Consider the following 25,704-nt stretch of genomic DNA (forward strand, 5'->3'; position numbering starts at 1 on the left):
ATTGCCAATTTTTTGCCCATTTTAAACACATCTGCCATATCATGGACAGAAGAAAGGAGATGAAGTCCTTTTCTAACCAATTTTATTATTTACTAAATTGCTTTAAGTTATAGTGGGAAGATAAAACAGAAGTTGCTCTAAAATAACTGACATTTTTTGGTGCCATTATTTTATTTAGTTTTCATGGCAATTTTGTGAAGTAGGTTCAGTAAATATCATCCTTATTTTGCAGTTGTGGAAATTGACACACAATGAGATTCATTTATTTACTTAAATGCTGCTCTTATTTCTGCAGATGATCTAGGATTAGTTTTATTTTCACATTATTTCTTATTGCGGTATGATTGACAAATAACATATTTCAGGTATACAATATGATTCAATACTTGTACATGTTGAGAAATGATCACAATAAGTAACATTCTAGAATTAGTTTTATTTTAATTGAATATTAATGTAGACACTTCTGGCATTTGGTTTTTTTAAATCTAAAAAATATGTATTTTCCTTTTGGCATGCTACTTGCTCCTTATGCTGATGATTGTCAGTTCTTTAAAAACATTAATATTTTTATAGCATTTTGTTAATTGTTAACAAGTCATGAATTCTGATAATGTATTGCTTTACTTCTATATGTACTTTTTGCTTGAACAATGTTCCTAAAAGAAATTGTAGTTAATTTGTTGTCTCTCATTTTGTTTGGATACTCATAGTTCTGTCATCTTTGGTACTTCAAATCATTTATATTCTTGGTTATATAAAAGAAATATTGAAGCAACCTGGTCAGTAGCATAACTGAAAACTAGTAACATCTTGGTGATTTTGTTGTAGAGACAACTAATGATTTAAAAAGTTAACTGGCCATCTATACTTGTGATTGCTATTTTTGCAGTGTGGGGCAAGTTGTGAAATAATTCTTTTTTTAAAAAAAGATATAAATGGCGTTACTTAAGCAATTCATGAATTGGGGCAGCATCCTATCTAGGAACTAAAGGGCACTCCCAAAATAATTACCTTTTGACTTTTTACCCCATATCAATTTCTAGTGTTGCAAATAGTACCCAAGTTACTTAACATCATCTATAAAGGGGATATAATTATACCCCATATCAATTTCTAGTGTTGCAAATAGTAAATATTGGTTGAATAAATTGACTAAAGAATGGTCTTGACATAATATTTAAAAGCCAAAAACCAAAACCACATTAGTTCATGGTATATAGAAGTTTGCTAGGTAGAAGGGGAATGACAGCCTGGGATTAAAAAGTCACCAAGAATAAGCCACAGGTGGGTCCTTGAAAACTTTATTGACCATTTTAATGATTTGCCTAGCTGTTCTGGCAATAGTGTAATTTAAAGAATATAGATGCTTTAAGACCCTACCTGTTACATTAGTACTGTAATTATAGGCTTATAATAACTTTAAGTCACTTCTTAATTACAGCATTGGGAGTTTTCAGTCTTAAAGTCCAGCTAGTCCAATTCCCCTGTACATAAGTAAACTACATTTGTTTAATGTGTTAGATAATTATCAAATGAGAGGATAATTATGAACAACCAGGTAATCTATTCTACATCAGTGTTAGTTAAAAACTCAAAACAGGTCTCTCATTTTAGGAATCAAAAGTACTTGCTAACTTAAAATATGAATCTCAACCCTCTCTGTCATAGGGACTATAAACTGGTACAACTGGGACAATGTTCTGGAAGGACATTTGGTATTACCTATTAAAATTATAATTAAAAGTGCACTCTTTTTTGTTGTTGTTAATCCACTCCAGAGGAATCTTTTCCATTGTTTTTGTTTGTTTGTTTGTTTTCTTTTTGGTTTTGTTTTTTAGAGGGAGTGGAAGGAAAGGGGAGAGACAAGAGAAAAACATCAGTGTGAGAGAGACACATTGATTAGTTGCCTCCCACATGTGCCCCAACCAGGGTTTGCATGGAGCTTGCAACCAAGGTACATGCCATTGACTGGAATCGAACCTGAGACTCTTCATTCCGAGGCCTGCAGCTCTAATCACTGAGCCAGACTGGCTAGGGCAAAAGTCATTTCATTTTTAGGAGTTTATCTTACAGAAATTTTAATACGAGAGCACAAGAACAAATCTATAAGGATTTTTGTTTTAGCGTTATTACAAATAAATGTCATTAATATTTACAAATAACAAGCAAGTGCCCCCACCCCAAAAAAAAGTGTTCTAAATGTCCTTTGGTAGGGGGTTAGTTAATATCTACACTAATAAAAGAGAAAGATGCAAATTGACCGTACCTTCATGACGCCCACCAGCCAATCAGGAGTGAGTATGCAAATTATCCCAACAAAGATGGGTTAATTTGCATACACAGGCCCCTAGCGGCCGGGGGCTGGACGCAGACGTTCTGCACCACCCCAGCTGCTCCGGGCCTCTGGGCAGCATGGGAAGGTGGAAAGGCTGCTCCGAGCGGAGCAAAGGCAGAAAGGCAGCTCTGGGCTGGAGCAAAGGTGGAAAGGCGGCTCTGGCCAGAGTGAAGGCGGTGCCGGCAGCCAGGGGAAGGAAGGCCCATTCTTGCACGAATCTTCGTGCATCGGGCCTCTAGTTATAGTATATTTATGGTGTGAGGTACTGTGCACTTGTTAACAGTTTGAGGAATAGTTATATTTACTCCTGAGAAACAGCTGAATGTATCCTGGAGCATAGGGACCATGTAGCAGACTTTCTGGGTTCAAATCCTAACTGCATCATTTGTTAGCAGTGACCATTAGCAAGTTACTTAACATCATCTTGAAAGGGGATATAATTATACTTCTCTCCTGCAGGTCTGTTTTGAGAATTAAATAAGTTAATATTTAAACCCTAAGTAAGCATAGTAATCGCCACATAAGTGTTTGCATTTACTATTACATACTGACATGGAAGAATGTTCATTATATAATATTGAGGGGAAAAATAAGTTTCACTATACTGTGGAATATGATTCAATTTTGTAAAAACAGACACACATAGACAAAGAAATGTAGTTTGATTTTTTTTTTTTTACTTGTCCTATATACTAGTAATAAAGAGCTAATATGCTAATTAGACCGAACAGCAGAACAACCGTCCAGACAACCTTCCAGATGAAGCTGGGGCTGCGAGGGCCAGCCAAGGCAGGTAGGGCTGTGAGGGCCGAGCCCCTTGGATGAATTTCGTGCATCGGGCTTCTAGTATGTACATAAGAAAGGGTCTGTGAGGATAGGCTTTAAACTATTAGCTTTGTTATCTCTGAAGAATGGGTGACTTACTTATACTTTAGACACTTTTAAAAAATATATATTTTTATTGATTTCAGAGAAGAAGGGAGAGGGAGAGAGAGATAGAAACATCAATAATGAGAGAGAATCATGGAGGATGCTTGCTGCACGCCTCCTACTGGGGATTGAGCCCAAAACCCAGGCATGTGCCCTTGACCAGAATCGAACCCACAACCCTTTTGTCCCCAGGCTGATGCTCTCTCCACTGAACCAAACCAGCTAGGGCAGTTTAGACACTTTTGTTTATCGTATGTCCCACTTTATAATTTTAAAAAATTTACTGATTTTTAGAGAGAAACATCAATTTTTAGTTCCACTTATTTATGCATTCATTGGTTGATTCTTGTATGTACCTTGATGGGAATCGAACCTGCAATCTTGGTGTATTGAGACGACACTCTAACCAACTGAGCTACCTGGTCAGGGCCCCACTTTTATAATTATTGAAACCTTTTTTTTTCTAAAAAAGAAAATATTGAAGAATTTTTCTTTTATTATACAGTCATGTAAATGTATTTTTGAATATAGTTGTTTTCCAGAGATCTATAGATTTCATCAACAGAATATCACATGATTAGGTTGTTTCAAAACTTGTGTTGCTAGAAGGCTAAAATTAATCTAGGAAAACCCCTAATATATTTATTTTTCTGCTAGCTTTGTGAGGTTAAACCTCATTTCTGAATTTACAAAGTAACCATGTAGGCTAGATCAGTAATTTTTAAACCCAAGATTCCAATACTGTGCCCCAAGTTACCTTGGAGCACCATAGTGAACTCACATGGGCATTGGGATATTTCTGAAGTTTTGAGGAGAGCACAGTAATATTTGACAGCTGTGGGACACTGCTCAAACGTTTGGTTTAAGGTAGTACTCATGAGATTGTGCTAGGTTTTGGGGGATTGCTGTGATAAAAAGCAAGTACTGTGCAAAAATCATTATGAAACAGGAAATGAAAGTGGTGGTGTCCAAAGTGATTTCAAGGTTTGAGAAGCTGGGTAATGTCTATTAGATGCACACATCCAATTAATAAGTAATTGTTATTAGTAAAAAAATAAAATATTTCTTTCAGCTTATATGTATTTTTCAAAGTTATTATGATATAAATACTAAGTTGTGAGGACCTAATTAGTTAATAAATGGAATTGTTAGATATTTTTGGGCTTAGGGGCACCATGAAAAAATTACTGAGACACTAGAGTTCTGTGAACTTAGAAAGCTTGGAACCTCTAGAAGTCTTTTGACTCACTGTAAGAGGCAATCATTGGCATGGGTAAGGTCACCCAGGAAGAGAGAGTATAGTGTTAGATAAGACCCAAACGTCAAACTCCTTTGAACTTTAAGATTTAATGGAGAAGGACTAGCTAGCAAAGGAGCATGAGAAAGAGAACTGGAGGTGGGAGATCAGAGTGTAGTGTATAGAAGCAAAGAGAAAAGTGATTCAAGAGAGTGGTCAGCTGTGATGAATGCTGCCAAGATGTCAGGCAGATTGGGGACTTTTTATTTGAAAATGTCCATTAGATTTAGAGATCAAGAGGTTTTTGGGCAACCACATTGGATTTGCTTGAAAGGTGATTGAAAAATATTTTAAATGGAGACTGAATATATAGTCTTTTTTTTTTTTTTAAGAAATTTGTGAAGGAAAAAGAGAGCAGTAGTAGAGTAGGGTGCTGGGTTGAGGGACTTTTTTTGTTTGTTTTAAGCAAGAAGACTTGATTTAAGTATAAATGCTGATAGGAGGAATCTTGAAGAGAGGAGAAGAAAAGAGATACACGAGAGAACAATAAAATGGTTGACGTTTCTTGAGAGAATGTGGAGGTGGGGAGATATTGAAACAGATGAAATATTCTTATGGCTCCTTGCCTCTAAGAGTTACTTTTTCTGTTCTTTTCCCATTCTCCCTATTTATGAACTCTCAGCCTGCATGCTAAGAGGGACAGTAAAATTCTTTTAAATTTATTGGCTATTAGTTTCTGTGAGCCTCTATACTTATGAGGTGAATATTTTGATGGTACTTGAAGTGTGTACTCTTTGTAGGCTTTAGATTGCTATAAGCAGTCAAATAGTGTTGTAAAGTTGCATCCTTATTTGATTTATAGGGCCTTCTACTTTTTGTTTATATCATTTTAACCATGTTCTCTATATCATTTATTATTGGTTTAGTGAAATTGTGTTTCTATTTTCTGTTGGCAAGTTAGAGTCATCCTTAGCTAACTTGGGAAGTTCATTATTATTTTGTGCTTTCATTTATATTTTACATGATGCAAATAGAATCATGTCAAATATAGTTTCTTTTTTAATCCTCATGATATTTTACTTAAATCTGAACAAAGCAGTATTGTTCATTTATGCTTCAACTTTTACATGAAACAACTTGTTTCTCTACCAGATGCCAGTTAAACTCACTGTAAAATGGACAGTAGAATAAAACGCTTGAGTCACTTAAATGAATAATAAAAGTATTTTTTCAGTTTTCTGAAATTTAAGAAGCTTTTAGTATAGTAAGACACAAAGTGCAATAGAATGATATAGATTTTGTTACTGGTTTCTGAAAACTATGGTCAGTGCTTAAGAGAGGAATGGCCAACACTTGATCCTTTAAATACACAAATGTAATCATGTCAGAGACCCTGCATGATCTTGTTTCCTTCCTTCTCCAACTTTCTCTCACCATTTTCCCTCTCCCAACACCTGGGGCTTAAACTATGTCATGTTTGTTTTGTCTCAGAGCTGTTCCAGATATCCTTTCTATTGCCTGGAAAGCTCTTCCTTGCCTATACTTAGTTACATTTTTTAACATATGTTTTTATTGATTTCAGAGAGGGAGAGAGAGATAGAAACATCAATGATGAAAGAGAATCATCGATCGGCTGCCTCCTGCATAGCCCCTATTGGGGATCGAGTCTGCAACCCGGGCATGTGCCCTGACCAGGAATTGAACAGTGACCTCCTGGTTCTTAGGTCGATGCTCAACCACTGAGCCACACCAACTGGGCTAAATTTTTTATTTATCCTTTAGGTCTAAGATTAAATGACTTTTCCTCTCTACTTCACAGATTAGATGAGTTCCTTCTGGCTATGTTTCTATAGCACTTGCATTTTTTAAAAATAATTTTCATCCCATATATAATAATAAAAGCATAATATGCAAATCGACTGAATGGCCAAACAACGGAACGACCAAACAGCAAAACGACTGTCCGGACTACCACACTATGACACCCACTGGCACCAGGCCAGCCAAGGCGGGTGCGGTGCGATTGGTTGGGGGCCCGGCCATTGCCCCATGATCGCCCCGCAGAGGGACGCCTAGGCCACTGGTTGGTGGGGCGATCAATCGGGGGGCTCCGTGATTGCCCCAAAGAGGAAGGCCCAGGCCACCGACCAGTGGGCTTTGTCGGGTGGGTGGGGGCTCCCTCTGTGGGGCACGATCGATCGCCCCAAAGAGGAAGGCTCAGGCTACCCCTGGTGGCACTGCAGCAGGTGGGTGGGGCCTTCCTCTGCGTGGGTGATCCATTGTGGAGCCCCGGCCAGGTGGTCAGGGCCTACCTCTGCAGGGGCAATCCACTGCGGAGCCCCGCGATGGATCACCCCAAAGAGGGAAGGCCCAGGCTACCTAGCGGCAGCACTGGTGGGTGGGCAGGGCCTCCTTCTGCAGGGGTGATCGATTGCAGGGCTCCCAGACTGTGAGAGGGCGCAGGCTGGGCTGAGGGACAACCTCCTCCTCTAGTGCATGAATTTTGTGCACCGAGTCTCTAGTCCTATATAATAAAAGGCTAATATGTAAATTGTCCCCTCGACTGGGAGTTTGACCAGGGGTTGGGGCTGGCCCGCCAACCACCCGCGGCCCCTCCCCCCGGCCGGCCCGGTGCGATCAGCCCCGATGGTGGAGGGCCAGCCAGACCCCACCCATGCACTAATTCATGCACCGGGCCTCTAGTTTGTAATATTTGTTGAATATCCACCTTCCAAGCAAGCTTTTAGACTGCTTGAGTGTGGGCCCATGTTTGTTCTTTTAACAACTATATCCCCACTGCTAGGCACTATTCATTCTACTTCATACTTGGCCTTCAGCAAATATTTGTTAAATGAATGGGTGGCATGGGTCAGATTGAGGAAAAGGTTTTTCAAGAGTGTAGAAGAATACAGTCTGATGCTGCACTGGGGGACCAAGGAGATTGCTAAAACATCTCACCTGTTCTGTTTAGGAGGGAAGCGAAAATAAAAAGCTTCATCTGAAGACATATGTTAGGAAGCCCTGTTTTTTGGGATGAATTTGATAACAGTTGAGGCATGTTGATTAGGTGAGCATTCTCTAAAAGAAGTTAAAAGTGCATTAAAGTTAATGGTACAGAGGTTCTAAAGAGTATAGAATGTAGGTGGGAAATCAGGGTGCCTTATGATGAAATTACAAGAGAGGATAGGGGGTTGTGTTATAGATGGTGGCTGAGTTTAAATATTATGAGAAGCATTATGTGAATGACCCTTAGAGGCTTCCAGAGGTTTGAGAGAGAGGTATTTAATTTCCTGTTCTGTCACATATTAGTTGAATGACCTTAGACTAGTTCTTTGGTCTGTCTGATACTGTTTCTTCATCAGTAAAATGGACATATGGATAGTTGTCTCATGGGTTGTAATAGAGATTAGAAAAATATATATGGAAAACTATACAGTGCTTGGCCCAAAGAGAAAGAACACAGAAAATTATAGCTATGATTATTACTATTTTTTAAAAATATATATTTTATTGATTTTCCACAGAGAGGAAGGGAGGGATAGAGAGTCAGAAACATCGATGAGAGAGAAACATTGATCAGCTGCCTCCTGCACACCCCCCACTGGGGATATGCCCGCAACCAAGGTACATGCCCCCGACCCGAGTCGAACCTGGGACCCTTCAGTCCACAGGCCGACGCTCTATCCACTGAGCCAAACAGGTTTCGACTATAGTTATGATTATTAACTGCCCCCATGGACCCCTCGTAATGTTAGAGGTCTGTAATTTTTACTTCTGGTTTAAAGGGATTGTTGCTGTCAAGTTTCTGGAGCTTCAGAAGAGAGTTGTTCTCAGGTGTTTGGGAAATAGGATTGGTTCTCTCTACCTGTGCTAATCTTTATGGAGTCAACAGTGTTTTTGGAGGCTTCAGACTTCGAGAAGTAGAATTAAAAATAAGCTCGGGCTGTAGTTCTGTATTTTGTGATCTTTGTGGACCTTTAAAAATACAGGGTTTATCAGTAGATGAGTGGATAAAAAAGCTGTGGAACATTTATACCATGGAATACTATGCAGCAATAAAAAAGAAGAATCTCTTACCATTTGAGACAGCATGGAGGGACCTGGAGAGTATCATGCTAAGTTGAAGCTAAGTCAGAGAAAGACAAGTATCACATGAGTGGAATCTAAGTAACAGAATAAACTGATGAACAGAGTGGATCCAGAGACATGGAAGCATGGAACAGAGTGGGGAATCTGGGAGGGAAGGTGGGGGAGGGTGGGTGGGTGGGAGGTTGTATGCATATATGCATGGCCCATGGACATAGACAATGGGGCAATAAGGACCTGGGGCAGGGGGGTGGGAAGTGGGCTGGAGGGAGCCAATAAGGGTAAAAGGGGACACAAAATGCTTCAACAATAAAGAATTACTATTTTAAAAAAATACAGGGTTTTTTTTTGCCCTAGTTCAGTGGTCGGCAAACTCATTAGTCAACAGAGCCAAATATCAACACTACAATGATTGAAATTTCTTTTGAGAGCTGAAAACCGACTTCTGCGCATGGGCCACGAAGTTTCAATCGCACTGTACGTACGTGCGTGCCCGCACGTGGTATTTTGTGGAAGAGCCACACTCAAGGGGCCAAAGAGCTGCATGTGGCTTGCGAGCTGCAGTTTGCCGACCACTGCCCTAGCTGGTTTGGCTCAGTGGATAGAGCGTCAGCCTGCGGACTGAAGGGTCCCAGTTTGGATTCTGATCAAAGGCACATGTCTGGGTTGCTGGCTTGATCTCCAGTAGGGGCTGTGCAGGAGGCAGCCAATCAGTGATTGTCATCATTGATGTTTCTATCTCTGCCTCTTCCTTCCGACCTAAAATCAATAAAAATATATTAAAAAAAGAAAATTTAAAAAATATAGGTTTTTTTTGTTTTGTTTTGTTTTCTCTTCTGAGTGAGACTCACTGATTCAGAATCACTGGGTGGAGCCTTGATTGTTAACATGTTATCCAGGTGATTTTTCTAGAGCTGCTTGAGAATAGCAGGCTTAGGAGACAAGAACTCTGCAACTGCTTGGAGGAAGGCAGTGTGTGGCTGCTCTGAAGCTCACTTGCAGTGGGAATGATTGTGAATACATATATGGGTTATTTGGGAGAGTTTTCTTCATAGGCTTAAAAACTAGCTACAGAGGTTGAATTGGGGGGGGGCATGATTTTAAAGTATTGTTATTTAGAAGATATTTAAATACAAAGGATATTTTCTCTGTGGTCCTGTTTGACATATTTTAAACAATTAGCAAATACGATGACTTTATGAATAAAGATGCATTTGACAATATACTGACTTATCAAAGACATATTTTGTGCATTAACCTCAATACCAATTCACATGTACCCAGATTAAAAAACAATAAGCCAAATGTTATATACTATGTTTTAATAAAAGGATATTCAGATATATGTATTTTTATAGATGTGTGTGTATGTATATATTGAATATTTCATTCAGTGTGTGGTAAACGTCTTTTTGAGTTTTGAGAGAAATTTTATTGTAGTTTTATTTGTAGAGATTATACCTTTTTAGATTTAGAAAAGCTAATCATAAACGTGTATTATAGATATGAATATTAGATATAAAAATAGGGTAATTAAAGGTGAGAAAGGGAGGAGAAGGGAATCAGATAAGAGATTAATATGGAAAACAAAATTAAGAGGGAAAATAATTGTAAAAGAAAATAAGAGGTGAATGGGAAAAAGAAAATTACACTACTGATGTTTGAAGTGACTATGCCAAATATATTTTTTAGGTAATAAATATAAATGTTTCTTTAATTTTAAGCAAATTTTCTTAAGTGAGATTATACTAGAGAGTAAAAGAGCCAGAGATGATAATAGAAGGGGGGGGGGGGAAGGTGTTAGGAGCCCCACCTCCTCCTTTTTACCTATAGGATTTTAGAAGGAATGGTATGGTATGGATTTTAGGAGGAAGAATACATTAATTTTCCTGATTGAATTAATCAAATATGATCTAGGACAATGTGCCTACATTTCTGTTTTCAGTTATTTCAATTTCCATGTTCGGATTCTGGCTGCTTACTGTCCATTGGATAGTGTGCACCTTGCATCTTTGCTGCTGGGTTTCAGTATAGGTCAGGCTGAATTTAGGTCTGTTGGGGATGGGCACTCAGCAACATCACCACACTTCCAGAATCCGGGAACTTGATTGCTAACAAACACAGAATTCTTTTTTTTTAAATATATGTTTAGTGATTTCAGAGAGGAAGGGAGAGGGAGAGAGAGATAGAAGCATCAATGATGAGAATCATTTATCAGCTGCCTCCTGCATGGCTCCTACATGGGGATTGAGCCTGCAACCCAGGCATGGTGCCCTGACCTGGGATCAAACTGTGACCCCCTGGTTCATAGGTCTACACTCAACCACTGAGCCACACTAGCTGGACAACACAGAATTCTTTTTTTTTTTTTATAATATATTTCTATTGATTCAGAGAGGAGGGGAGAGGAAGAGAGAGATAGAAACATCAGTGATGAGAGGGAATCATTGATTGGCTGCCTCCTGCATGTTGGACCGAGCCCACAAACCAGGCATGTGCCCTTGACCGGAATCGAACCTGGGTCCCTTTGGTCTGCAAGCCGATTCTCTATCCACTGAACCAAACTGGCTAGGGCGACACAGAATTCTTAACAAGGTAGATGTGTTTGTCAAGTTGTATCCTGGTAGGTAGTATTATCTCTCTAGTAATTCCTGCAAAGAATCTATTTAGCTGGGGGCCACACCATTCCACTCTAAGAAACACTAAGATTTTTTGTGTGTGTGTGAGATTGAAGCCATGGGTCTGGTAGTTAATTATTTTTTTAATAAATATTTTTATTAGTTTCAGAGAGGGAGAGGGAGAGAGAGAAACATCAATGATGAGAATCATTGATTGGCTGCCTCCTGTATGCTCCCTACTGGGGATTGAGCCTGCAACCTAGGCACATGCCCTGATTGGGAATCAAACCAATGACCTCTTGGTTCATAGGTCGATGCTCAACCACTGAGCCACACTGGCTGGGCTGGTAGTTGATTTTTGCTCTGGGTGAGTAGCTGGGAAAAATATCTTCTCCCTTTCTGAGTAGTTTGTGCTGATCAATGAATCTAGATGGCAGTGTTTTATTGCTCCAGTTTAACTGCTCATTACCTTGTTCATGTCCAGAGAGTAAATAAATGAACCTCCAATACAGTTTCTACATAGTTCTTATACTATTTTTTTGGGCCTCATAATAAGGTTTTTACTTGAGTATAGCCAGAGCAAGGGCTTTATCATTTGCTGCAGTCTTCTGATTCATTTCATATCGATGATGTGCTTTTTATCATATGGCTCCCATTGTTTCCATGGCATCATACAATTTAGCTTATTTTATGGCCACCTGTTCTTTTATCATCAACAAGAGTAATTATGTTTTGTGTGTGTGTGTGTGTGTGTGCCTTGTAATTTTACCATAAATTTTTACAGGCTACTTGCAAATTAGTATATGAATTCCATTTCTCTGTTTTCCATTTCTTTTGTTTTCCTGCCTTATGGACCTAGTAGTGTATGTGTGTTCTCTTCCTTTTTTATGAGTAATTTTCCAACCTGGCTTTTTAACCACCTCTTCTGTTTCTTTGGTCATTTTTTTTTTTTTTGGTCATTTTTATTGTAAATCACCCCCCTCCTATTTCTATTCATCCTTTCACCGCCAACCCTGCCTTTGATTCTTTATTCTTTTCTGTGTAAATTGAGATCCTAATAGCTTCTAACATTGCCATTTGTTTATCTGTTCAGTGAGGGACTCTATTGATATGAAGATGAATCAGAAGATAGAGTTCTTAAGGACAGCCTTGTGGGACAATATATATCATTGTCCCATTTGTAACTTTATGATATAATCATCACACTGTATATTAACTATTTGTTTATGTGTCCCTTCCATTAGATTGTGAAGGTTAAGTAAGTTCAACTAATGTTCATTGAATGAATGAATGAATGAACGAACGAACAAATGAATGATGTGTGTGTATGTGTGTAATGATAAGGGATATAAAAAGTGCACAGAGTGCTGTTGGAAACCAGGGAAGTAGTAATTCTGTTCAAGGAATCTGTGAAAGGCTTATAGGAGATGACATTAGTTTGGCTTTGAAGGGTATTACTGCCAGAGAAAATTTAGAAAAAGAAGATAATGGAGATAATGCAAATTTCTGGGTGCTCAGAGAATGCTCTCTAGGTATGGTGATTTGATAGGAACAATTGGTATACAATGAAGATAGCAAGGCCTAAGGTTGTGAAGGCCTCCAAGTTCCATCATGCTAAGAATTTGGAACTTTGTCCCATAGGTGATAGTCATTGAAGAGTTATAAAAACAGATTTGCTAGGTTCTGTTTTAGAAAGATAACTTTGGTTGAGTATGAAGAGATTAGGAGAAGAATAATTTAGGGAGCTTTTTACCATAATTTAGGCTAAAGATGATGCTCTGAATTAGAGGCAAAGGGAAGAGAGAGAGAGAGAAATTAGGGAAATACTAAAATTTTTTCAGCAGCTGTATGGAGGCATATTTTATGTGCCATAACAAATATTTTTAATATATTTTTATTGATTTCATAGAGGAAGGGGGAGAGATAGAGACATCAATGATAAGAGAAAATCATCGATCAGCTGCCTCTTGCATGCCCTTTACTGGGGATCCAGCCCTCAACCCAGGCATGTGCCCTGACCTGGAATCGAACCAGGACCTTCTGGTTTATAGGTTGATGCTCAATTACTGAGCCACACAGGCTGGGACAGAGAAATCTTTTAAAGATAGTATTGTTTTGTTTTGTTTTTAAATATATTTTTATTGATTTCAGAGAGGAAAGGAGAGGGAAAGACAGGTAGAAACATCAATGATGAGAGAGAATCTCCTGCATGCCCCACACTGAGGATCGAGCCCGCAACCTGGGCATGTGCCCTTAACTGGAATCGAACCCAGGACCCTTCTGTCCGCAGGCAGACGCTCTATCCACTGAGCCAAATCACCTAGGGCAAAGATAGTATTGTTTAACTCTCAATTCTTTTTTTAAAAATATGCTTTTTATTTATTTTTTACTTTAGAGAGAGAGGAAGGGAGAGGGAGAGAGGGATAGAAACATCGATCAGCTACCTCCTGCACACCCCCTCCTGGGGATCAAGCTGGAAACCCAGCATATGCCAGAAATCAAACCAGTGACCTCTTGGTGCATGGGACGATGTTCAACCAAATCTGTTTGATTTGGTGAACACTTTAAAGTGGTTAGAAAAGGCATTTTGCAAATTATAGTTTATACTTTAAAGATAGAGTTTTGACATATTAGATTCACTTTTTTCTATGAAGAGATTTTTTTCATTGTGCTTTTCCACAGTGATATTTTAAAAAAATTTTTATACATTTATATATATATATATATATATATATATATATATATATACACACACACACACACACACACACACACACACACACACACACACTAGAGGCCTGGTGCATGAAATTTGTGCATGGGGCGGGGGTCCCCGCAGCCCAGCCTGCACCCTCTCCAATCCAGGACCCCTGTGGGATCGGGCCTAAACCGGCAGTCGGACATCCCTCTCGCAATCTGGTATTGCTGGCTCCTAACTGCTCACCTGCCTGCCTGCCTGATCGCCCCTAACTGGTCTCCCCTGCTGGCCTGATCACCCCTAACCGCCTCTGCCTCAGCCCCTGCCACTGTGGCTTTGTCCAGAAGGATGACCGGAAGATGTCTGGTCGACCCAGTCTAATTAGCATATTACCCTTTTATTAATATATACATATAACATGAAGAACAGACCTATTTAGATAGAACTTCAGGAATTCTTATGAGAGTATAAAGATAACTTTTAGAGAGGACAAAATCCTTTTCTGACTTTAATGAAAGACAAGATAAATAAGGGCATTTTCTTTACTAACATTGTTATATTGATGCTCAATGAATACTGATAATATTATTGCAGGTAAATTGGCAGGATGAGGAGCAGCAAATCAAAAGAGGTGCCTTTACCAAATCCAAGGAACTCCCAAAGCAAGGATACTGTTCAAGGTATGATTTGTGTGTTTTTTTAAACTGAATTTATTAATCCCTTGTTTAGGTCATATGTATAAAATTCTGAACTAATCAGTAAATGAAAATTATACACATGCTTTGATTTATAAAAGGGAATAATTAAAATTTTTTTACTTATGCTTAATACAGCTTAAAAAATAATATTTTCTATTTTAATCTTGTTTTAAAGATACAAGGTAACTCACCTTTTAAGGCATCCTATGGTAAAGGAAAAAAATCTTTTTTGAAAAAGAATCAGTACATGTAAAACTAGTTTTTATACAATTTCTTAGAAATTATGACTTAAGTAATATGACATAGCTCTTAATATACACCTATAGTGCACAGGTAAAAATAATAGTCTCGTTGAACTCTTTCAAATGATGCTTTTGGGGGTAACTGTAATTTAGAGTGTGATATTTTTTGAGGGATATGGACAAACTGGAGTATATCTGGAGGATGATTATTGGGTTTCTGAGGGATATGGAAATCATGTCACATAAGGAGCATTTGGAGGAAATGAAAATATCCTAGAGAAGGATGACTAAGGGGAAATATATGGCCTATACTATGTGAAGGGCTGTTATATGAAAGATTTTAGGTGTAGTTTTCTAATCTTTATACATAATGTGACTTAACATACAATGCAAAATTTTGTATTTGTTCAGCTCATTGGGGTAAGTTGTTGGAGAATTGAAATGTGAGTGTGGGTGGGGGTTAGTCCAGCTGTCCTAAGGACTAATAGGACCAGTGTCTAATACAACTCAACTGTATACTGTATTAGGAAGCTCAACATTATTGGATGGGAGAAGAACCATGTTTTGGCTCAATATAGTATAGCACTTGTTGGAGAATAGCTCTGCCTAATAAAGTGGGTTTCAAACTTTTGAATGTATTTGGGAGCTTATTAAAATGCAGATTCCAAGGTCTACTTCAGAGCTTTTGATTCAGTAAATATCAATGTTCCCCAGCAGATATAACCACATCGTGGGATGCACTTTCTCAGACCAAGGCTGCTGTAAGTAGTTATAGTTTCCATTTATTTCTTTCTGTTTTAAAATCGATTACTTGTTGTGATTGAATAAATTAAAATTTTTTCTATAGTGCTTTTGGTAACATAATACGTTTGACATTTTGGTAAGAAATTACATATCATATATTACAAAATGAACATTAATGACAGCTATTAAATAATAAAAGAATAATCAAGACACTTTAGGTATCTGGAACATTAATGCTATGACATATATAATATTAAAATAATTTCTGCTATTTATTCTCGTTTATTAAATTTGCTCATTTGGTGTGTTGAAATGAAGATTTAAAACAGAATGAATTTGGGAAGGTGGAGCTAAGTCTATGTAAAGGGTTCAGTCAGGAAATGAAAGGAACAACTACTTCTTGAATGGACTGTGAATTATCTCTTCTTTTTTTGTGGCAGTAATAGAAGGTTTTCTTTCAGCATTACTGAAGAATGACTGTGAGCAACCTATTCTCATTTGTGTCTGTCCAGTTTTGTCAGGAGCTTAGTAAAACAAATATGTATGGCATGTGATGCCTAGTCCTTTCGAAGGGAGACTCCTTCCTTTTTCATTTGCTCTCTGGGCACATTAATCTTCTAATATGTCCTTTTTGTTTTCTTTTGTATTCTATCTGAATTTCAATCACCTACTTTATTATTTGAATACTAGAGGCCCGATGCACGAAAATTCGTGCACTTGGGGGTTCCCTTAGCCCGACCTGTGCCTTCTTGCAGTCGGGGAACCCTCAGGGGATGTCCGACAGACAGCTTAGGCCTGCTCCCCTGAGTGGGCCTAAGCTGCAGTCTGGCCTCCCTCTGCAGGAGGCGACCAGCAGGCCAATTGGGAGGGCGTCAGCCGGCAAGCGGCTGGCTCTGCCCCCCCATCGCCCCTCTGCCGCCACCCCAATCGCTGTCCCTTCCCTCTGCCCGCTGGCACCCGCCTTAGCTTGCCTGGTGCCGCCCGCTCGCCGGCCCCGCCTCCCCCACTGACGAATTGTTCTGCCGTTTGGTCGATTTGCATATTAGTCTTTTATTATATAGGATGTTATTTTCTGTCTCCTAATCTTTTGAACTGGTTTGAAAACCAATCTGGAAAATGTACTGTAACCTACATTTGGTTATAATGCAGGGTCAAATTTTTCTTTTTAATCCTTACCCGAGGATGTTTTTTCCATTGATTTCTAGAGAGAGTGGAAGGGAGGAAGGATGGGGAGAGAGATAGAGAGAAACATTGATGTAAGACAGACACATCAATTGGTTGCTTCCCTTACTCCCTCCTACAGGGGCAGGGGAACCTGAAATTGAGGTATGCAGGCAGGCTGGTGCTGTAACCACTGAGCAAAACCACCAGGGTGCAGGGTCAAATTCTGACCTCATTAATAGCAATTCACCTGAGGATATGTTTTTTAAATTGATTTTTGGGAGAGAGGTAGGGTCAGAGAGAGAAACATCAATTGCTTGCCTCCTGTACATGCCCTGACCAGGGATTGAACCCACAACTTAGATATGTGCCTTGACTGGGAAGCAAATCCGAAACCTTTTGGTGTATACAAAGATGCTCCAGCCAACTGAGTCACCTGGCCAGAGCTTTATTTTCTCTCTTCTACATGAGCATTAAACATCTATAATGCAGGGATAGTTTCTATCCTCCAATTTAATTTAGAGCTAAACTAATTTAGAACTGAACTGTTAGTTGTTTTTTCAAAATGATTGGATTTTTAAAAAGAATTTTTAAGGGTGATAAGGGGCTCATAAATGGAGGAGGGGAAGCCTGATACAGAACTATTATAGGATTATTTCACTTTTGTGAGTACATTGCACTGCAAAGATTCAGAAGAAGACAAGTCAAAATTTTATACAAAGTTTTTTTTGTCTCTCTGTGGTGGAATTTTTATTATTTTAATTTGTTTTTGTTATAACTTTTCTGTTTAATAGATCTAAATATGTTTTTTTCACCATTTTGATTACTACAAATGATTACTATTTAGGGGAAAATGCTTTTTAAAATCATTGAGAACATTGGTGGTTATACCAAAAATTGACTTACATTGTAAATTGTATGGAAACCCGAATTCTATCTTGTTATTTTTATCCTTATTGTGAAACTTATTTTACAGACAAAAGACTATAAAAAGTTGTGGCTGTTTGAATAGTACTCTTAAGTTTTAGTATGGCTGAATTATTCTTTCCTAATTTTTGCATGTAACATGCACAAGATCTATGCATAATGATATGCCTCATATAATGTCAGACAATTTTTACTGCTTTAATAAAAAAAGAATTAAAAAATAGGTCAAGACAAATAGAAAGTCTTTGATATACCTCAGAATCTTTTTGGTTTTCTTGTCTAAATTTGGGCAGCATTGTGCCAATTGTTAGTATAGCTGAAGTAGTAAATAATGAAAACACTATATTTTTGTTCATTAAAGTAAAATATTCCTGAGGGTTTTTTTCCTACTTTGGAGAAAGGTATTGGGCAATATAGCTTTAAATAACTCTGTAATTTGATAGTAGTTGGCTATTTACAGAATTAACCTATTTGTTGTAATGGTATTTCACTTTAGCTGAGGCACATTGAAAACAAATTAGAAGTAACCCCTACAAGTACAGCTATGTTTGATTCTGTCATGGATACCAAGAAATCTTCTGCAAGTGCTACCCGAAAAATAAGTAGAAAAGGTATGTATGAAGTTACTGGATATGTTTAATATAAAATTTTTCTGTTGGTTTTGATTCAGTTTAATTTCTTCTTATAGTCTCATGTATTTGCTTGCTCCCTTGTCAGAGACTATACCTCTTCATTTTTCCTTTGGTATTAAATAGGTATGAAGCAGCCTCAAATTTAGTGACTGTAGGTGCTTTTTTCCTCACCGATTAATTAGGGACTTAAGCACCACTGCATCACCTTTGACAGTGAACTTTCATTTGTTTTTAGTGGTGAGAATTTGATTTTGAGCCTTTGGGGTTATATGTCTTTTTTAAAAAAGAAATTCACAGGTCTTTATGTCACTTTGAAATTTAGTCAGCTTAATAAGATTTATATCTTTTGTTGGAGTTTAAAATCATAAATGGATTATCTATCTTATAGATACTATCATAAATTCATACAATGCCAATATTTTTTTTGTTTATTTTTCATTATTTAATTCTTTGGTTTCCTAATCAGTGGGCTAAAACGTGCAGGTTAGTACTTTCCACTGAAATTGTGATTTTTAAAAAAATAAATCCGTGAATCTTTTAGGTTTTATCTGATATTTCCTTTTTTAAGTGAGTGAGAGCCTTTGACAAAAAGAAATTTTATATGTTGAATTTTATTTTGCATTGTTTGCACAGAATGTAATCTTTCTCTATAAATTACTGTAAACTTTCTCTATAAGTTACTGTAATAATTTAAATAGCCTGAGTTTTTTCCATCTACTTACATAATATCCAACTAGAGATCTCAGAAATAAATGATACCTAAGTTATTTTCTTAGATCCTTGCCAGATTCAGAGACAGTAGTATTTTATATCATATGTTCTCACAGATTTTTTTCCTCTCCAGATGGTAGATACCTGGATGATTCTTGGCTTAATGCTCCAACCTCCAAATCTTCTAAATCACGGAAAGAGAAATCTCGTAGTCCTCTCAGAGTTACCACCCTGGAAAGTAATGTAAAGAAAAATAATCGTGTGGAATTCCGTGAACCTTTGGCTTCTTACAGGTTAGTGTTGTTTTTCTTAAAAAGTTATCAAATAGGACTATCCTGTCATATTTACAGTAAGATTATAGTTTATTTTCTGACTTTTTCATAGCACTCTGGCTCTGGTATTATTACCTTTTCATTTTTCAAAAAAATAAAAATAAAGCAAACGTCTTTTATATTATGAAATACTGACTTTCTACATTTACTGATTAAATATTTGGGGAGGGAAGAAGTAGTAATATTTGTTCCAGGCTGCTACCACCATTGCAATAAGTATGTTTTCTACAGACAAATTACTCAGGAAGTGTGGTTCTTTCCCCCCCTTAATATCTCATATGGGATATTATACATAATGAACTTTGTATAGCGTAGTTTTCTTCTTTTTTTGATAGCATTAATCAGTTACCTAAAATTTCTTCTTGAGAATGTGGGTTGTTTTATTGTTTTACCTTTTGCCAGTGGCTCCTTTCAGCAACTTATTTAGTTAGATGTTCAAGTTTAATTAATGAATTTTGATAATATGGATGATATAAAATGCTTTTTGTGTTTTTGGTTAGGTGATAATTTAGGATATTCAACAGATAAAATTATCAAATTTTGTCTTTGAGGGACATTTTACTAATGATATAAATGTGTTTGTGCTGTTAGTATAGCAAATAGTAATAAGTAATAAACACTAACCCTTATATTTCTTTGTTGCATTTATAAGCACTTTTAGTATTTTAAAGTGCCAATCAATTAATCAAGGAGTTTCATGATGCTGCTTGATAGTAATGGGTATATGTTTGTACTCTTAAATTTGAGAGAAAGAATTTGGGAGATGGAGGTGGATTATGAGTTCCATTTTCAGTAGTTCAATTTGATGCAATTTTGAAATGTCTAGGTGAAAATATTTAGTAGGCACTTGAAAATTTGTATAGGAACGTGTGCAGAAAGGTCAGGGTTGGGAATATAAATTTGGGAGTTGTCACTAGTGTTGTAATAATCAAAATGGTGAAAGAAATGTAAAGAGAAGGCCATGGACTTAATCTGGGTAAAAGTTCATAGTTTAGAAAAAAAGAGAAAGGAAATTTTGAAAAATAATCAGAGTTCAGAATCTTTAACCACAAAAATATTAAGCAACTTGCCTAGAAACGTAATAACTATCAGAATTGAAACTAAATTACTGACTCTTTATATAGATTCTAATGTTTTTTCTGCTAAGAATACTACTTAATATTTAAAATTGTGTAAATTATGCATCTTTTAAGAAAATAATGCCTATAAGCTAGCTGTGAGTAGAACGCCCTTCACCTGGCCAACTCAACTACATTTATCACTTCAAATTCATCTTTTATCACCATCTATCTGAAACATCGTGAGGTCTGTTTCTACCCCACTTCATTCCCCCAGCCTGTTTAACCCTTCTTCTGTGCTGCCACAGTACTATATAACTTCCTTCACTAGAGCATTTTCATATTGCATTATATTTTGTTTCTATATAGACCCATTGCATTAGTTTATATAAGGCTGTCAGTCTGTCTTATTCTCAAAGCCCTGTCTTAAAGCCTATCATTTACTAAGTATTCCATAAATATTTTCCCAACATTTTATTATGAAAATTTTCATATTTATAGAAATGTAGAAAAAATTGTATAGTGAATACCCTTATATGTATTTAGCAAATATTTAGTTAGTGAATTAATTCCTCCTGCCCTTCTTTCTTTTCAGTGTCCTTCCCTTTTTAAGATTGAAGCATGGTATATAACGTTTTTTAATTTATTTTTAATGCTTTATTCTATTCTCCACATGTGCTAATTTTATTTTATTTTATTTTTTATTTTTATTTTTTTTTAAATGTTTGCCATTTTGTTATTTTTTATTTTTTATTTTATTTATTATTTATTTTTTATTGATTTTTCACAGAGAGGAAGGGAGAGGGATAGAGAGCTAGAAACATCGATGAGAGAGAGAGACATCGACCAGCTGCCTCCTGCACACCCCCCACCGGGGGATGTGCCCGCAACCAATGTATATGCCCTTGACCGGAATCGAACCTGGGACCCTCCAGTCCGCAGACCGACGCTCTATCCACTGAGCCAAACCGGTCTCGGCACATGTGCTAATTTTAGACCTAAATCATTTTAACTGTGAATTGTTACAGTCTGGTCAAGATAGTGAAAATAATTGCAGTTAGTCATGATATCTAGCGGAAGCTGCAGGACTCAGTTCTCAGCCCCCATCTAATTTAATAATCAACCATTCAGAACAGGGTCTAATGTTTTTTGGGTCATGGACCTCAATGAGAATCTGATGAAAGCTATAGACTATCTCCTTAGATAAACACAATACTCAAATATTCATAATAGATCTAAGTATCATATTATGCTATAATAGTCATGGCTGTAAGACTTTTTGTGGCAGTTTTAAGCCTTTAAGTGAAACTTCAGTGCTATACAATAATCCCATTAATGCGGCCACATGTGTAATCTAAACATTTTTTAGTAGTTACATACACACATGCATCATTCTTTTGTTAATGCTTTAAATCTTTTGAATTCATATGTGATTTATATTATAGCACATCACAATTTGGACTAGCCACATTTCAAGTGCTCAATAGCCACAGGCGGCAAATGTCTACTTTTTCAGACATTGCATGTCCAGGTTGTTGTTATGTGTGCTTTTATAATTTTGTTGGGTGTTTTTTTTCATGATTCATGTGTTCTTGCTGCTGAGGCCTTTTTGTCTTCATTAACTTCCCTTTTAATAAACTGTTTCTGTTCCTAAAATATAACTTATTAGAGTGATGCATAAAATAAAAATAGTCTCTGAAGGAAGACTTGTGCTGGTGTTTTTATGAATAGAGAATGTGGACTTTGTGATATGTACTTTGGCTATGTCTAGTCTTCTTGCTTACCCCAGAGTTTCTCGATATGCTTTACATAGTTTGAAGCTGCCAAAAGAGTAGTCTGCGGTTCAGAGAGGTTTGACTTTACTAACCATATTTATTTGAAGGAAAATATTTATTGTACTTTTACTTTATTTCTGCTCCCAATTTATTTGTTAATTTGGTGTGTTATTTAGAAGTTATACACATGAAATACCAGTATTTGAGAACTTTTTTCCTAGTACTTAAGATTTCATAAAGGAGTAAAATATACATTTTGGTAAAAGGTGTCAAGTGAATATCCAAAATCAGATTATAATACTATTTTCTGGCATTCTTAAAGAAATCTCTCCACACACCTTTTGTATTTTTCTTATTTTATAATGTGTACATTATGATTTAGAACCTGATAGAGAGGTCATTGAATCTTAATGTTAGTAATGGTTATTTTATTAGTTTTAACCTACTGGAATTTCTGGGTATCTTTTGTTCTCTAATTTTAGTTTGGAGTTCTCCATTTGTAAGACTGGTTTCAGTTTGACTGGTTTTTGTACTTTGTATTTAAAACTAATTATTATTTTTAATAATAGGGAAGTTCATGGCACACCTTCCAATATAAGTCCCAATCCTTTAGAGTCAAAGCATGTATATTGTGTGGATGTTAATGGAGAAAAGCCTGAAAATGGGAACCGGATGGTAAGCAGTCGAGAAGAACGGAATACACATTGCCGTGATTTTGAGAGTTCCCAATCATCTGTCATGAATGATACTGTTGTTAGGTTTTTAAATGATCGACCAGCAATTGATGCACTGCAAAATTCTGAAAGTTTGATTAAGATGGCAGCTCCAATGAGAACTGAGGAAGAAAAGCCTAATAGAACAAAGGGAAATGAGAACAATTTGAAGACTTCTGGCAATAACATAGGCCATGATATTGATCCCAAAGTGTTACGACTAACTGACTCTTCTCCCTCTTCTACGAGTACTTCTAATTCCCAAAGATTAGATATCTTAAAGCGGCGACAACATGATGTCAAACTGGAGAAACTCAAGGAGCGGATTAGGAAACAGTGGGAACACTCAGAAGAAATAAATGGCCGGGGCCAGAATCAGGGTCATATTGACCACCCAGTAATGGTTGTTAATGTTGATAGCTCAGTGACAGCAAAAGTCAGGAAAGTGGCAACAGCACCACCTGCTCCAGCATATAAAGGTTTGTAATCAGTCCTTGTATCTTTCTCTTTCTGCCTCCTTATCCCTCTATCTCCCCAGGATGTATTTGAGTAGAGATGATCATCTTTAAAACAGGTTGTGATTCTCAAATCAAACACATAAGAAATTAATTCAAGGTGCAAGTTAAAACGCAGGTTTCTGGATCCTACACTGGACCTAAATCAGAACTTTTGGGGATAGAGTCCAGAATTGGAATCTTTAATAAGTCCATCAGGACCACAATATGAACATTTAATAAGTTGAAAAAAAGAGGAAATAAGAACTAGTACATTTTCAGAGAACTGAAAGAATATTTCTCTTATTCTGCCATTGTATTTAGATTGTTATTAGGAATTCTTTCACAAGTAATACTTAAAGAACAGTTCAGTCAGTTTGAGTTAATATTTAGTTACAGAATATTTTGGCACTAACATTTGATTCCTGTTGTTTTAACTTTCAAGTTTTGACACGAGTTTTTTCCCCTGTGTTTAAGAAAACAAATATTAAAATCACATTTATACCAACATTGATAGAGTTGATATAACTCTGTCAGAGAGAATGTCTGTTTTTAGCCAGCTCATGTTTTTATATATAGTGGTTTTAAGAAGTTTGTATTTTTATGTTTCTGAAATTATTTTCATAGGGTCATGTAAAGTTTTTATTACAGAGTTAATCCATTGATCAGGTTAGTCTGTGTTAGACTTTTGTCATGAAAACGTCTGCCATTGTAACTTTTCTTTTGTGGATATTTTTCCAAGTTTAGTTTTTCTAGATAAATGTATGAAGATCAAAATATTGTCAAGATTTGTTTCTTCTGTTAATTTTAAGTTATTAACAAACTAGGACAGTTTTTGCTCTACTCAAATTTGTTTTGTATTTTTCTACTAAATCCAATTTTTCTGTGACCACTTTTGTAATTTTTTATAGTCCTAAAGTGTCTTTAGTCATTTTTTTCTGCAGAACAAATTTTGCTGTGTACATTTAGACGAAGTACCAGTTTTGTTTTGTTGTTTATTTTGTTTTGCTAGTGACATTCATTGTGAATTGGATTTTAAAAAACAGGTAATTTACATTTTATTCTAGTTAATTTGTGATTAAAATTGTGAGTAGTTCTCTTTAGAATCCTGAAAAAAATTGCTCTGTTATCCATGATTGGTCTAATGTATTATTAATAAAATTCTTTTATACCTTTTAGTTATTTGTGTACCATGTAGTAATTGTCCACACTGTTGACAGAGCAAATAGCAAATGGAGGGGTCAAAATGTGCTTGTTGGTTCTGAGATAGGGAGTCACTATCCAAAACTTTTGCAATATTTATATCAAACCTATTAAATGCATATTATGCATTTAAGGTTTGTTTATTTTAGAAGTTAGTTCAGTCATAGGCAAAGTCTGACAGATATTAGCAACTAATGCCTATCGTCAAAGAAAAGAATAAGTAGTGTAGTCTCTCTGTCAGTCTTGAGAAGGATAGTTTAAATCTCTGATATTTATAATTTATGATTGACATTTTTTATTTAATTTAGTATTTCTCCACTTCTAGTCTTTTTTAAAATATATTTTTATTGATTTCAGAGAGGAAGGGAGAGGGAGAGAAAGATAGAAACGTCAGTGATGAGAGAGAACCATTGACCGGCTGCCTCCTGCATGCCCTCAACTGGGGATCGAGCCCACAACCTGGGCATATGCCCTTGACTGGAATCGAACCCGGGACCCTTCAGTCCACAGTCCAACGCTCTATCCACTGAGCCAAAGCAGCTAGAGCCACTTCTAATCTTTTTGAAGAAATATATATTGCTTTATCTCCCTGAAGCTTGCTTTTTCCAAATAGTATTTGTCAACACATTATGTGTTAGCTAATTATGCATTCTTCTCATAAACCTTATAAAGTTGCTCAGCATTATTAGTTATTAGGGAAATGCAAATCAAAACCATACTTCAGATACTATTTCACGTCTACTAGGGTGACTGTAATAAAAAAGACAGACAATAACTAGTGTTGGTGAGGATGTGGAGAAATTGGAAACCTCATACATTGCTGGTGAGGATGTAAAATAGTACAGCTATTTTAGAAAGCAGTTTAGCAGTTACTCAAAAAGTTAAATATAGAGTTACTATATGACCCAGCTATTCCACTTCTAGGTATAATACCCATGGGAATTGAAAACATATGTCCACATAAAAACTTGTACACAAATGTTCATTGCAGTGGCATTAATAGTAGCCAAAAAATAGAATGTCCATCAGCTGATGAATGTCCATCAGCTGATGAGTAGATAACAAATGTTGGTATATCCATCCATTGAAATATCATTTGACAATAAA

At 36.7% G+C, this 25,704-nt stretch overlaps 1 protein-coding gene across 2 annotated transcripts in view; it reads left to right on the forward strand.

The window, feature by feature from the left end:
- The window catches only part of CEP350 (centrosomal protein 350), a 119,862-nt gene that overhangs the window by 2,065 nt on the left and 92,093 nt on the right, over positions 1-25,704 (forward strand). Inside the window, exons 2-6 of one of the 2 annotated variants that reach the window (XM_079761606.1) lie at positions 14,502-14,587; positions 15,562-15,608; positions 18,176-18,290; positions 19,156-19,315; positions 22,757-23,379. In XM_079761606.1, the coding sequence (XP_079617732.1) occupies positions 14,515-14,587; positions 15,562-15,608; positions 18,176-18,290; positions 19,156-19,315; positions 22,757-23,379 (1,018 nt within the window). In that variant the 5' untranslated portion in view covers positions 14,502-14,514. The remainder of the gene's footprint in view (positions 1-14,501; positions 14,588-15,561; positions 15,609-18,175; positions 18,291-19,155; positions 19,316-22,756; positions 23,380-25,704) is intronic. The other variant, XM_079761607.1, reaches the window with a different exon arrangement.

This window comes from Cnephaeus nilssonii (assembly GCF_951640355.1).
Source record: "Cnephaeus nilssonii genome assembly, chromosome: 21".
NCBI lineage: Eukaryota > Metazoa > Chordata > Mammalia > Chiroptera > Vespertilionidae > Cnephaeus > Cnephaeus nilssonii.